We start from the raw sequence: 16,269 nt of genomic DNA, 5'->3' as shown, positions 1-16,269 counted from the left end.
AGTTTTACGCTTTAAAATCTCCTACTTTTTAGTTGATTTTATTTCCGAAGCTGTTATACAAGAACGGTAGCCTACGGAGTTTACAATGTACGTACTAAATATAGTGAATTAAAAACAACACAATACAATATTAACTAATATCTCGTAACATGAGTTATATATCTTCTATGTACAGTGTATCCGAATCCACGATGTGTTAATCAAAGATCAAACAGCAGAGTAAAGTCGCCCAGAGCACGTCGGTCTCCTTTATTTTACCTGAAAAAAATATAGTTCACGCGTCCGCGGTTTTGCAAAATGATTGGAAAAAACTGCTTATTTCTAGAAAAGTTCGTATGTTGTCAAGGACAAAATGAGAAATTAATGTTATCGGTCATTATTGATGCGACATATACAGTGTTGAGGGGTAAGATGGGATACCATTACCGCTATCACATAAATCCCATATTTCCTTATCGAGTTTCTAACAATTACCACACTTTTTTGTGAGGATGCGGTTATATATTTTATAAACTCTTTGTTTACTACAATATGAGAATAATAACATGTCCCATCTTACCCCACCCTACAATAAGTTCAACCGAGCGCATGCGGGCATTACCTTTCTTGGACTTCTTCGGTGGTGGGGCGTATGCGTACTGAGGAGCGTTGTACCCATGTGGTGGAGGATAGTTGTATCCTCCTGGGGGACCTGCTGGAGGATAGTTTGGTTGTGGGTACCCAGATGTTCCTGGTGGTGGGGGAACATAACCGATTGGTGGACCTTGCGGCGGTGCTGTAAAGCCTCCTGGACCCGCAGAGTTTGCTGGATATCCTCCTGGAGCTGGTGGATATCCTGCGTCGGCGTAAGGTGGTGGGGCAGGGTTCATACCATAACCTGGTACCGAAGGTGCTGTTGGGTACATTCCAGCATCTGAGACACGACTTTTCTTTCCCATCTTCACTAAGCGTTTCAAAAGTAGTATAGTTACCGAACGCCTAGTTCTGTAGTGTATAAGATAGTATGACGTTATAGCACATAAACCTCATACTTTCTAAACATCTTTTGAAAAATTAACAACGCTTTTCAAGTCGCGCTGGGTTACGATTATTCTACCCCAACACCCAATTATAACCAAACTATTTAAATATTGGTTTAGAATGCCAAAGATAATTAGAGACGCAAACTCGTACTATTCTCTCTCGCGCGTATAGGTATAAATTCCTTTGTGAAGTCCGGTTGCTAAGGTCTAATGTTTCCTAATATTTTGGCGAATCTATGTAATCTCTATAGGCCTATGTGGATATCGTACAAAATTTCGGGTCGATACCGGTTGTTTTAGCAACTGTCGTAATTGAAGTTTTATTTTATATTCTTGGCTGGTGGCGTTGCTGAACGCTTAGAAAGTTTAAAAAGATGATTAGATAGAATAACTAATTTTTCACATTGATTAAAAATTTAGGTAAATGCGCCATCTGAATAACTGTTATTGATGTGACGATTTTGCCTGACTGAATATAATACATTTTTCGTAATTTTGTAAAAAATATCTAGCTATTATGTTTGTCACTAAGCACAAATCATTCCAGCACCAACACCACTGGCGAACTATTGTCCGGTTATAAAACTTCAATGTTTACTTTCTTTGTAAGGGATCTATTCTTTTGAATCTTTTGTTATACCCTTGTGATCACATGACTGTATTGGGAGATCAGGTATCGTCAGAAGCATAAGTGAACAAGCTATATCAAAACTTTAACAAGCTATATCGAAACTTTATTTTATTTAGGCAAAATTAGCATGTGGCAATAATTGCGGGAAACAAGAAACAAAACAAATTACGCAAAATAAGCTCTGTATCATGATGAGAAAATATAGTATTAAACATAATGTGTATAATAACGTGTGATTAAGAAAAAAAAGTTTTACAGTATGATGGTTTAAACTGAACAACATTTTATATTTTTCATTCACTTGTTAAATTAATATAATAATGTTAACATTACCCTTACAAAATACACATGAATTTGCGAAAAAAGCACTGATGTTACAATTATTAATATTTTAATATTGAAAAGCAACTGCAGAATGTTACACAGTATAGAATAAACACCAGAAGTAAATATCACTATACTGGAAATGTCTTAATGTCTTAAACTATATCCATAAATATAATATAAACTTAACGCTCATACTAGGTTAAGAATATCCTCTTGGGACAAACACAATAAAAATACAAGGAAAAAGATAATAACAATGCCATGGAGAGAGAAAAAACACTTTAAATACCCTATCCCTATTATGGCATAATATTAAGCCTTTATCAAATAAGAAAGCGCTTTTGACAGATTTTTAGGGATAAAACATGTTTATAAAATATCTAAGAATATATTAACATTGTCAAGTGTTGTACTCGTTTAATCGAATGATAAAACAGTCACAGCTGATTGGTAGAATGTCTACAACAAAAGCAATGAGTGCATCTTTTAAACCATCTTGTTTTAATCCAACAACCAGCAACAGAGCAAAGCTGTGCAGCAACCGATCAGAAAACAGTCAGCTGTTTCATCTCTTTTCTTGTGTCTCTCCTCCACGACAACTGAAACATAATTTTAATTAGTTGTTTTCAATGAAAATACCGATACAAATTTAAAATACAGGATTTTAAAGACTCTAAATCCTTACCAACGTTTGGAGCCTTTTTTCCATGTCGGTGGTCTGTTGAAATGTGTTGGCCTTGTGGGGGATAGCCCCCTTGTGGTGGGTAACCTCCTTGGGGTGGGTAACCCCCTTGGGGCGGGTAACCCGGTTGGGGTGGGTAACCCCCTTGGGGCGGGTAACCCCCTTGCTGTGGGGGATAACCAGGTTGCGGCGGGTATCCACCCTGGTAGTAGGGAGCTTGTTGGTACCCTGGTTGGGGAGGATATCCAGGTCCAGGTTGAGGTGCTTGTTGCATCCCTGCTTGCGCAACAGGAGGCTGAGGTGGGTAAGCTGGATTTGTTGCTGGGGGAGCACCATGAGGATCAGCAGCAGAATAAGGGGGTGGAGCAGATGCTGCCATTATTTCATTAAACAACAACTAATTTAAAAATGTTCAACTGTGGAAACAAAAAGGTTAAGCAATAATTTTACCTATCTGATTACGATGAAATAAAAGCAACTTACAAAAACATTTAAAGGCTACGTAGAGACACACAGTGGGTAAGTTCAGTAACTTTATAATTAAATGAAGTAAAATACTATATATTGTACGATTTGTACCACTACTACCAGTCTACCACTCAACACTGTATATTTATTAGCATACTAGGATTTAATCTTATATTTAATATGACACAAAGATATATGACTCTTTAGCTTTATAAACATAACATATTCTAATACCCTTAAAAAACGACTAGTTTACAGTATTAACAACCGTGCGCAAAACTGTTTATAACCTTTACACTATGAGCAGAGTCCGTTTATAAAAATTGTTTATTTACGGACTCTGACTGAGATGTTTTATCAATATACTGCTTGTCTGCTGTTCGTTTCTACAAGTCTAAGATAATAAAACCATTCGCTTTATTTTTCAAGAACTGAATAATGCACAACCGCTCTTCCTTTTAAAATTTAGATTTTGTGTGGGACACATATAGCAATATCACGCGCTAACTGACGCAACAACATATTTATTAAACGCCTGACCATACGTCACATCCACGTGACTTAAATTCTCTTAACTACTTTGCCCTGGCTTTGGCAAAGAGGGATTATGTAACGTATATCCAACGAAACAGGATTTACAAGTAGCTTATTAATTTTGCATAGGAGGTTATGGTTTCAGTTGTGCTCATTTAAAAGTCGTGTAAATGAATATACCTATACTAAGGAGAAATCACCGCTCAGGCAACTTTCATCACGTGACAAATAAGACTCATCTATTGGTTTAAACTTTGAGCAATTAGTAATCGAACATTTGCACATCCACCATTACATAAATGTAAAACGCCCAAGTAAGCAATGTTAGAATTGAATAATGATAAAAATAAATATAAAAAATACTTTTTGTGTAATGAAAGTACATGTTAAACTGGCATTTATGTTGTATAATGTTACGACTGTTCCAATGCGATGACATTTTGTTTGAATTAAACACTTGAAGTATCGCAACCGCATGAAATGTATCGCAATTTATGTAATGACAGCTTAATTCAAAGAATATACACACACAACTAGTGTGTACCCTGTTTACAACTATTACCAGTATTTCTCTGCTTAGGCGGCGGAGACATACCAACTTTGGTATACATCCACCTTCAGAATCATTTTAGATGCGGATGCCGTAGTGAACGTTACTAGGGGCATGTACTGTATGTCGACTATACAGACAGTAAGCACTGTTAAGATAGATCAGCACAGCAGAGTTATTAAATGTATATTGTAGCACCGTTACCCAATTTCTGCAGCTAATGAATGAATTATATATGTTGAAACATCACTCTAACCACTATGGTTTCAATTTTACAGTTAAAACTTCAATGTTAAGTGACTAATGGTATAGAATATGTGGCAAAAAGGGTGATATAAATGGTTAGCATGGCAAGTACAAACGAAAACAATGATATGATTTTGTTGGTGAATGCCACTTCTGAGGAAGGAGGCCAGGCACACAATGTTCAAACCATAGAAGTATGTTTATATACATATTACATTTGTTTAGAAATTAATATGTTTGGTATGTTATCCATTTAATGCTATAGCCTACAACCTGCTTATATAATTGTCTTTGTGTGCTAGTGCTATATCATAAAGTTTCAGTTTCCCAAAACCCTTTTTTGTAATTATCAGTAGTGTGATCATGTGATGTGATAACACCCTTGATATAATGCAAATCACGGGAAATGTGGTACAAAAACATGTTTTTGCGCAATTTCGAAGTTAATTTAAGAAAGCAATCAAGAGTGTGGTAGTATATATATATATAGTTTTTTATAAACAACAACTTTATTTGCAGCAAACGATGCCAGATCAGTGCCTACAGCTGGCTTCACCATTTGAAACGCAACAATATATCCTACAAAGTAATTCTACTGTAATACCAGAGGTAATGTCCATCTCGTAGCCAGTGCAAGCAGAACATGACTACACAAGACAATATTCATATAATATACCTCGGCCCCGTACAGTCCGTACCACAGGGTGTTAGTGGCCATGCCTCTAAGGCTCGTTGCTACTACCATTGTGGGAAGATTTGTCTTTCAGCAAGACACTTAATAACAGTTTCTCCGACCCAGTGTTCACTGATGGGTTGTCTAAATTGTCAGCCATACATAAAAAACACAAAAATAAAACAATCCCCTACAAAGTTACATTCGTGGTAACTCGTAAGCTGGTAAGAGGGGTAAGAAACACACCTGTTATAACGACTGTCATTTTCCAGCCATAAAGAATGTTACATTCATTTATTCATAATTGTGTTTATAGGAACTACAGTCCATTGGAGATTTCCTTCGCAATCAGTCAATAACTTTAGATGGTGGCGAACTTTCTGTTTTGGAAAAAGATGGACTACAATACATTGTTTTAACAAGCGTCTCAGTATCTCACCTGCTGCAGGATAACAACATTTTGATAACACAACAAGCGGATATAAATACCTCTACATCTGAAACTTACAGCGCTTCAGATCTCATAGTCGCACATTCTGTTGACAATGTTCAACTACAGAGTTTACATTCGGGGCTCTCACCTGACAATGAAATACAGCCTCAATTGAACCAGGCAAACATAGCAACTCTGCAAAGTCAGGACACCTACAGTGCGCAGATTCCTGAAACACTTTCTATCCCTACACAGCCAGTTACTTCATTCTCGCAAATAAATCACATTCCAGCCAGTGGTTCAGATGATAACCAACCTACATCGGCTCAACTACCAGAACCAACTTCTACTTCCTTAGGTATTTTTAGTTACGTTCTGTCATATGTTTAAACTTTAAAATATCCAAACAGTTTAGAATAAGTGCCTTTACAACTATCTGCCAAAAAGGTTTAATTGTTCAAAACTGCCCTTAATCCAAGACAAGACCAATGTCGTTTTTTTGCTGTAGGACATCAACCACATGTGCATTATTTTTATGAATTAATCAAATATAATATGTATATTCATTAACAAATTATAATTTCAGAATCCGTTCAGCTTCAATCTTTTGAGCCTCAGTTCACAACATCCACTTATACACCAGACCTGGATTTCAGCAAGATTGTTCCCACTTTGTGTGAAAATGGGGTTTTGCCGGGGAATCGGAGCCAAGAGCCTGTCCGCCCCCATTGCATGTTGTGCTCGTTTACTGCGGCAACTGAGCTTGAGTTAGATGACCACATGAATGCCCACAGGTTTTATTATTTTGTGCCCTTTTTTGTTGTTGGGTTGTGTGTTCTTTTAAATAAGTGTTAGGGGGTGTAAAGTTTTTTGAAAACTTAGATAGTGTAAATTTTAGTTTGAATTAGTTGTATATATATAGTGTGTTTAGACCTCAATGCATCCACATTTTAAAAATGTAATGGAAGCAGTGATATTATCGCTAGCAGGGGCTTTGGAAAGAAAAAACAAGTGTTACTCTATTCTGTGCTGTGGGTGATAGTTTTCTTAGTAATTAGAACACATGTATATTGTGTATTCCGTATTGTGGCTCTACTCATATTGGGGATTTTGTTCATGTACTGACTACTGACTGATTTGTTGTCACAGGAATGAAATGACGACACTATTGTATAAAAACTGCAAAGAAAACTTTGAAAAAAGACAAACGAAGGGGAAGACCAGAAAAAAGAAATCGCGATCCTGCAAATATATAAGGTTAGACAGTTTTTGTATTTGTATTAGCATGCATGTTGAAACTGTTTTTTCAGTTTTCATTTTTTTATGACCAATATATATGTTTAACCATACAAACATGTACAGCATTGTGTTCTTCGTCTGTTAATCTGTTCCTTTAATTCTTCCAGAACCACTGTACCTCAACTACCCAAGAAGGGTCCATTCACATGCAGTGTTTGTAACTTGGAAATCCCAAAAATTAATCTTTTTCGGAAACATTTGAAAGACCACATCAATGAAAAGGTACTTACCACTAAATTGGGCTTGTTTAGCAGAAGCTTTTTATAAAGAAATTACATTTATCATATGTTCGGGTGCTCATGATGAATAAATGTTACTTATTTATCCTCATTTGGCAGAGCAAAGATAGCTAACCCCTTATCCTTATCATGACAAAACATGTTCCTACACTGGGGGGATGTGTTACAGACAGCCTTGGTAAAAGCCGTGAATTCTGATATAGTGTAATTGCCCCTTCTGATGTATCTCTATATTTTCCCACCATATAAGAATGTCCATTGACATTTTCACTTACTTTCTAGCCATTCAAGTGCGATCAGTGTTCTGAAACTTACAACTTGGAGAACAATCTCATCTTACACAAGGGTTTGCATGCAGAGAAGGGAGAGAACGGATATAGTTGCCCATCATGTCAAAGAACGTTCATGAGAGTAGCAAGCCTTAAATCTCACATCGCCCTGCACTTTGAAGATGAGGTGAGAATTATAATGATATTACTGATGTGTTACATACATGCAGTAGCACCCTGGGTGTTGGGGTAATGGGTCAATCTGGTTGTAAATCCTAGGATCAATTAAATAACCTGTAACCACGAACCAAGTATTTTTGTTAAATTATCATTGATCACCAGACTATGATATGCACCGAATGTGGAGACGAATTTATGTTGAAATCGGAGCTTGACACGCACATGATTCAACATCAACAAGATGTTCAACAACATTTACTTGATCGTTCCGTACCAGGTTGTTATTTCTTCTTTTTGTTTAAACAATGTGTGTAATAATTAGGTAAACTCACCCACAAAGCATAGAATGTGCATATACAATGTTGGAGTAAACGGCCAATCCTAGAACCCATGGCGTGTAAGGCACATAGAATAAAAAACACAAGTGTAAAAATGAGTAATGGAGAACACATTAAACTTGATTGTTGACTTCAGATATTATTGATCTGGTTTAGTCAACACAATGATTGAACTTACAGCTGTGGCTATTTATTCACTTCCAATATTTCATTTTACCAACAGAGTTTTATCCACCCTATATTTTCCATGTGATATATTACTCAATTATAAATAATAAACAAACTTATTGTTTCAGTGTCCAACAGTCAAGCACAAAGTGTGCTTACTAACACAATTACTTTGAGCTCAAAAGCATTGCAAGATATCATTGTTTCTGAAAGAAACTTTCGGTAAATCCTGTTTAGTATTTAGCTGTTTGTGTTTTTATAAAATCACATTTTCGGTCTAGGTTTATTTTTACCCCAGGTTTGGGGCAGGCCAAGAAACTTTTTGCACTGTAATATTTAGCAAACGTGCGACCAATATGACAAAAACAAATTGTTTCTAATTATCACTGCATGCCCAGTATTTAAATTAATTTAACGCCCATGTATATATTACTAAATGAGAGTTTCGCCAAAAGAGATCCATGCCACAGCTTCTTATCTACATTTATAATGTCATGTTATACTATAGCTTATTTTTCACTTATTAAAATAAACCTAATTATTGATAGAATGTTGAAGTCAAAGAAAAGATCGCGAAGAAGAGCCGACCCACAACAGTGCCACGTGTGTCAGAAGATTTTTCAGAAAGAAAGTCAGTTTAAACGCCACATGCTCATCCATACAGGTTGGTGTTTTATAGGAATGCTCTACAGGTTGGTGTTTTATAGGAATGAGTCTATAAATGAAATTTTCACCAAAGTAGTTAGTTCCACGGTTTGGTAATAGTGCTTAAAATCTGATAAAAATCCTCTTTTTTTTAATTGGTGTAAGTTATTTAATCATGCATTATATATATATAATTTTTTAAAACATAAAAGCTCCAATACTTGAAAGTATATACATTGTAACTACCCATTAACACATCATTTTATAAACTTCACCAATTTTGTGTAAGTTGCAAACTTCTTGTGAGGTTCATGCAGTATCACCCTGGCTATAAGAGTATTTGGTCAATCCTGACCTAAGACCCATTGCGTGAGATGCTGCGGGACCTCACCCGTATAGAATATAATATAAATAAACTTCACCTTTATTGAGTAGTAATGTTATATATCCTCCAAACAGGTGAGAAGCCGTTCATGTGTAATCACTGTGGCCGAAGTTTTAATCAGAAAAGTGCCCTCCAAGTTCATATGTTCAAACACTCAGGTCAAAAACCACACAAGTGTCCTTACTGTCCACAGGTAAGGTGTGTGTGTATATGTGTTAACCAGAGTATTTGACAATTCTTTAGCATTCTACTAAAATGGATGTAGATTATTTAGCCTGGTGGACGACAACAGTTTTTATAACACCGGTGTTCTGTTTTAAATGCCTTGTGTTCGTTGGATAATTTTGTAACAAGAGCAGCACGGAAAAATATCCCATCTTACCCCAAAGAAGTGGTGGTCCGGTCGTTCTGTTTCGCATCTCTTAAAGTATTAGTGTCTTTTAACAAGTATTATAAATCACAAGACCTGACATAATACACCAGGATTCATGCTTATAAGTAGTTATTCTTTCTATAAATTAAAATTTTAAGATTTAATTTTTCAAATCCCCTGCTACATATCTGGCTTCTATGTAAAAATATAATATTGGGATTTTGAATAATATGACATCCATTTCCAGCTCTATGCTCAGCTTGGTAACCTGCGTATGCACGTCGAACGGGTTCATTCATACGGAACCAACAAGTTTAAATGTACAGCGTGCTCTTGTATATTTAAGCGAATGGGAAGTCTCAACGCTCATATTACTAAGTATCATCAGAACGACAATGGAACAAAAGATATGGTAAGCTTACACTGTGTTTTTTAAATAAATAGAAATAAAAAACAAATTCTATCTCCAATGGAATGATCTCTTGTCAGATGGTGGACAAAAATTCGAAAAATACACTATGTTTTATACCTGATGGGTATTCGCTAAAAGATTATTTACATTATGCCTGATAGTAGAAGTAACAGAATAATTTTGTGCCCTTCCACTATCTCCTCTTTGCAGCCCCTAATTACGTTGGTATCGCCTATTTTCACACCCCTTTCTGTTTTTCGCTTCCTTGTATACTGTTGCGCCTTATTCCCTTATGAAGTCTCGTCGTATGGCAGATAAAACGTTGGAAATACACTACGTTTTTATACCAGATGAGCCACCAACATATTATTTTGAATATTTTATAAAAGAATATTTAAACAAGAAGAAGCTAAAAGATTATTGAAACAAAATTCTGTTCATTCCAGTCGACCAGTGAAGAGTTGATGTCGCTCATCACGGAGGATCCAACAACTGTTTCCATCCCGTCCTCCGTCCAACCAACATCCGATGATCCTCCTCTTCAATCCACTGCATCTTCCACCTCTGTAACTTCCGATCTTCCGTCTCATACTTCAGTGATGAGGAATAAGAGCGGAAAAGAAGATCTTGATGTGATTCAACAACTCCTTAGGAGCTTGGATGTAAGTTACATACACGCACAGCGGTGTGAGGTGTATAACATTTATATATATTAAGATACATATGTGAGATACTGAGATGTATATTTTCTTGGGTTATGTTTATTTAAGCCCTGTTTATTTTGATTTATTTATTCAAATCAAAATATTGTTAAAGTTTTCAAATTTCTTTGGCATGTGTAACAACTTCTCAGAAGTTTGAATGTAAGTTATATACACAGTAGCGTGAGATATAACATTTATAACATATAACTTGGTCTATTCAAATAAAGGACTAACAATGCAATTAAGGAAAGATATATCTTTTATATTATACAATTTGCTAGACTTAGATTTAAAGATTTTGTGGCATCAGGTCCTAACTTGGGAGTCATGTGTATTTTGGTTTTAAATTTATAATACTGTTGGAGTTTTTTGGCTATAAAGTTATTAGGTGTATCAAATTTAGTTTTTATTTTATTATTCTACATTTCTTATTTGAAGATAACAATGAATAAAATTGTACTGTATTATATTTCCAAGGGTTCTTAAAATATAACTTTTTACACAGTTTTCACCGAAATAATGGTACTTTAAGTTTTTGAACAAGTTTTTTTCCAAAATAGGATGATGAGAACAACACGAATTCAATGAATGTGACAACAGAGGATGGTGCTTTGTTGGATTCAGTGATTGACAATGATATTGTACATCGAGCGTTTATGGATAGCGGGCTGGAAAATGAAAATTCATCGAAAAAGTAAGTTTTGTTATGATGTATGTTGTGATTGTTACCATTGCTTATATGTGGATTACATGATTTCAAACAGATTTGTCTAAATTAAGCAAAAATACATCGTTTTTTACAGGAACTCTATTTTTTTTAAATATCATCTGACGCCAAATACACCATTTTATTATGGGTAAAGTAGTTTGTTCAAAACTTTGCATTAAACATGATTAAATATCCAACAGAGATTCCAGCAAAGATGGCGACCTCGATGAAAATGACAAAGAAAAAGATTCAAATTCACTTGGTATATTTTGCATTGCCATGACTCTCTTTCACAACTTTTATTATAGCGTGTTTCAAACAAAATAACATCATCATAGCCATCGTTTTTGAAGAGATAAAAAACTCGGTGGTTTTTAACATATGGTACTCGCGCCGCTTGTGGTACATATACAAGCAGAAAATATTTAAGAACCACTTTATCACTGTATAAGCGTTGTGTACTTGTGTTATTTTACTTTTGTTGTGTTTTTAGGTTTTACTGAAGAAGAATTAGGGGTTGAGGATAATCTTCATTCAGCTCAACCAAGAAGTTCAGGTGATTGTTTACTTAAATACAAAATTATTTTTAACAAAAACACATATTATTATTTTTTTGGGTAAAGTTATTATGTTTTTCGTCATAAGTTAGGTTTTGCACTGTCTGTTATTGTTGTAAAAAAGAAAATATATTTTTCACATAATAACACATTGGATGATGAATTTTCCTTTACCTGGCGCCTTATGTTTATTTGGACATTATATTACAAACAAACAAACAAACTCTCTTCACACTAAACTAAAATATAAATAACCATTTCTCACACACATTCAATGTTTCAGTGATATCTGGTTTATACATGAGGACCATTGGTCCGAGTGGCGAACACACATGGAAAGTGAGGAAAAGTAACGGCATACGTTGGCATCAGTGTATGTACTGTCAGAAGGTATTATTGTACATTTCGTAACGTAGTTCTATTTTGTTACCGGTTGTTATTGTTTTTGTTAAGTCATTATTGAAGCCAGTGACGTCGCAATTGTCACGGTTACCATTCAATTCCACGTTATTGCGCAACAATGTCACGGTTACCTTGCACTATGTAGAATTTATAAAAAAATTAATATTTTTTATTATTTAAATTCAAACAGACAGTTTTATAAAGAGAATTGATGCACATGTTAATGTAGGTGTTAAATATTATGGTAATAAAAATTAAATTAAAAAGTATTTTCATATAAACTCACTTTTCAAGGGGTAATGGGCCTGTCCTGGCCAAAATTCCAATCAATGACATACCAAGCTACAGCATCTATCCCTCATGAGATATAATATACTTGTCAGATCTACTTTATAGTGTATTAGTGTTTCTACACATTGACATAGTTCATCTCTCTTACCAGGAGTTTAAAAAGCCGAGTGATTTAGTTCGTCATATCCGTGTACACACACAAGAACGCCCGTACAAATGCTCGACGTGCCACAAGAGCTTCAGTGTTAAGACATCATTGACAACCCATGCGCGAACACACCTTGGATACAAAGCATTCAAGTGCCAAGTATGTTAGAAATAACCAATTTTTGGTATGAATACTCATTTTTTGGTATAAATAACCATTTTTTGGTATGAATACCAAATTTTTGGTATGAATAATCAATGCAGCTATTATAGCAGTAGCGTTTAAATACCAAGTATGCTAGAAATAACCAATTTTTGGTATAAATAACCAAATTTCGGGATAAATAACCATTTTTGGTATAAATAACCAATGCAGCTATTATAGCAGTAGTGTTTAAATACCAAGTATGCTAGAAATAAGTTAATACGCAGAAAAATACTTTTAATGCCTTGTTTGCATTACAGTTTGTATTTAAACGGATTGTACGTTTACATCTTTACATTTTATTTCAATATTTCGAAATGTTAATCCAAAAAATAATAAATATTATTGATGTTTTTTTCAAAAACTTCAAATCAATGAATATATCCCAAAGCTATTGACTAAACTTATAAAAACTGCTTCAAAACTTTCACTTATGAATTTTAGATTTGTTTGAAATCCTTCTCGACGCCTGGCAGCCTCAAAATCCATCTTCGAGTTCACACGGGGTCACGACCCTTTAAATGCACGCAGTGTGAGTTGAGTTTCCGAACAGCGAGTCACCGACACAACCACATCCTATCACACATGCGTGGTACCGCACATAAACGATTGAGGAAACCTAGGAAAGATATCGCTCAATTGTAAGCGGGGGAACATTCGTTTCATAGATTGTGAAACATTTTGGTTTATTACATTTGGATAGAAGTTTGCAATAGAAAATATGTTTCTTAAATATGAATATATCAAGTCGGTATTAGGATTATATCTATAGCACCAAAAGTTTCTTTTTATTATGTAAGTTGTTGAGATCTTTGAAAAAATAAAAAAGTATATTTTAAAATTCTATTTATAGTATAACCATGTATATATACTGTCATAGTTTATAAAGTTAGTTTTGCATTTGATGCATAGGAATTTTACTTTATCTATTCAAGTAAGTACTAATTTATCATAAGACACAGCCATACCTATAACATGACATTGTTTTTGTAACAGAATATTAACCGCCCCACAAGTTACGCTACAAGAACCAATTTCAATATCCACCAATATTAATAATGTTGGGAACAATAAAGTTGGTGAGTAATATTTAATTTGCTACATTTAACAAAATGCTTTTAACTACCTTTGAGGAAATGCCCAGTTTTAACATCTGGGAAGGTCCTAGTTAGAAGCACCCTTGGTATTAGGGTATTGGCCAATGTGCCATTGATAGGCCTTTGTCGTTCAGAATATAACACTTAAAGACGTGATGCCAGTTTAAACAAAGACATTTTATTGCAAAAGTTATCTCTCTACAGGTGGTAAAAACTGTCTTAAATGTTTTAACAGTATATTCAAATACACTTCTTTCAATTAGGAATTTTTTAAGCTGCAGCTACATCCAGCTAGCAGTTTTTTCCAACAAAAATGTAAAACACATATTTTTGATAATTTGTTTACCTACTGTTTTTCTTGATTAGTAAAACCAGTAGAAGAAGCAGCAGCTGAACATAAATGTCTCATCTGTAGTAAAGGATTTAAGAAAAGCAGCCATTTAAGACAACATATAAGAACTCACACAGGTTTGTTTTATTACAGTTTTAAGAATTTGTCGTTTAAACAAAATAGTATGATACACAAACATGTATGAATATATTATTATATTAGAAAAACAATGGAAAAGTTATAACATTTATTGACTACTTCTAGTTTGCCCACTTCTTTTTTTTTCCAGTTTCATATTCTGAGATTTCAGTGCAGTTGTTTAAATTTAGATGGCAAAGTAGCATAATAAGCTTAATATATGACTTTGTATATTTGAAATAGTTGGTAACTTGCTGTGTTATGCAGGTGAAAAGCCGTACCAGTGCAACCAGTGTGGGCTTTCTGTCGCCTCTGCAAGTAATTTAAAGACACACATGTGTGTGCATACAGGTGGATGATGTTGGACTCTGTGCCTACTATTTCTTGTTAATTTGACTGAAAAACAAGACTTTCTATTCCATTAATTTTTGATTGCAAACCTATTTGTATTTTATTAATGTTTACCTATTTTTTGGTTTACTTTTTAGTTAAAAATTATCCGTTTTTAACTTTAAAATTGTTCATTTTTGATTTGAAAGATTGTTTTTTGTTTATTTTTAAACAATTGTCTATTTACTTTCATTTTAATATAAGCTCCACTTTAGGTTTAAAAGCACACCAGTGCACCGTGTGTGGCCAGTATTTTGGCTCCAACAATACACTCAAGCGTCACATGACTACGCACAGTGACGCACGACCTTTTATGTGCCCCTACTGCCAAAAAACCTTCAAAACAAACGCAACATGCAAGAAACATATTGCAACTCATAAAAACGACATTGTGGAACAGGTTGGAACTCATAATAGTATTTTTGATTACACGCTTGTGTTATTATTTTTTTAAACTACATTTTTTAAACATATGAGTGATTGAATGAATGTTAATTGCTTTATCCTTGCCTGGCCGGAAAACTACAGTTGTTTTTACATGGGTGTTCTGTCCCATATCATGCCATTTTACCATTGGCTTTCTTTGTTCAAAATACCTTTCAGTGGTTTGTCTTGTCTATATACGACTACATTTTAGCAGATTGAGTTACCTATCCACAAAGCTTTTATGTTTTTTCCGCAACAAACAGCTTTTATGTTTTTTCCAGCAGAGCAGCCAAGATTTGGTAGCTGACCACGATTCAAATTCCACCAACACAATTGACCAGCAAACTTTAATTGAGTTACAATCAATACAAGCACAGCAAGGTAGCCAACATAATAATATAACATAATTTAATATCTCGCTTTTTACTTATTATATTTTTTTTTTATTTAGTTTTTTTATTCAATTCTTTTTTTATTTTGTTAACTTTCTTGTTTTTTGTTATCATGACTGAAGAGACGAAAAACATTTCATTCATTCTTTTATTGAATTCATTTTTGAATAATAAATATTTTTTGTTTAATTAAAGAGCAATATGCAAGTCAGAGCTCAGGAATGCTGACTCATGATGGAATTTCGCTGAATCATCAGACCATAGAAATCAACAACGACCCAGTACTTGAGCAAGTCGTAAAAAATTTAAAAACTTTTTCAAAAATATATTATTTTTCTAATTATCATTTTTTTTACTCCAGATTGATCCAAATATTATCCAAGACTTTGGTCGTATGGCAACTTATAAAGGTATGTAATGTAACATATATGCTCAACTTTTTTCTAAGTTTTTTTCCTAACTAATATTCAATGGCAGATAATTGTTTTGTAATGTTTTAATTGTATGTTTTTTTTCATGCAATTTACTCGGATAATGAGCCAACTTTGAACAAAATCCTAGGTTTCCTGGCATATCTTGCCATAGGACATCAACCATATAAAGTTT

General features: G+C 34.4%; 2 protein-coding genes across 2 annotated transcripts; both read right to left on the bottom strand.

The window, feature by feature from the left end:
• Nucleotides 1-22: 22 nt before the first annotated feature.
• LOC100181999 (postacrosomal sheath WW domain-binding protein-like) lies at nt 23-993 on the bottom strand. The gene is made up of 2 exons (XM_002126732.5): nt 602-993; nt 23-258 (listed from the first exon to the last, which is right to left on the bottom strand). Exons 1-2 carry the CDS (start codon nt 936-938, stop codon nt 197-199), a joined length of 399 nt encoding a protein of 132 aa, XP_002126768.1. The 5' UTR covers nt 939-993; the 3' UTR covers nt 23-196.
• A 749-nt stretch (nt 994-1,742) lies between these two features.
• LOC100178013 (annexin A7-like) lies at nt 1,743-3,086 on the bottom strand. Its single transcript, XM_002126880.5, has 2 exons — nt 2,666-3,086; nt 1,743-2,579 (listed from the first exon to the last, which is right to left on the bottom strand). Exons 1-2 carry the CDS (start codon nt 3,039-3,041, stop codon nt 2,482-2,484), a joined length of 474 nt encoding a protein of 157 aa, XP_002126916.1. The 5' UTR covers nt 3,042-3,086; the 3' UTR covers nt 1,743-2,481.
• Nucleotides 3,087-16,269: the final 13,183 nt, after the last annotated feature.

The sequence above is a fragment of the Ciona intestinalis genome, chromosome 3 (assembly GCF_000224145.3).
Source record: "Ciona intestinalis chromosome 3, KH, whole genome shotgun sequence".
In the NCBI taxonomy this organism is placed as follows: domain Eukaryota; kingdom Metazoa; phylum Chordata; class Ascidiacea; order Phlebobranchia; family Cionidae; genus Ciona; species Ciona intestinalis.
Note: the sequence above shows the minus strand (reverse complement) of the source record. Positions and strands in the feature narration are given on the sequence as shown.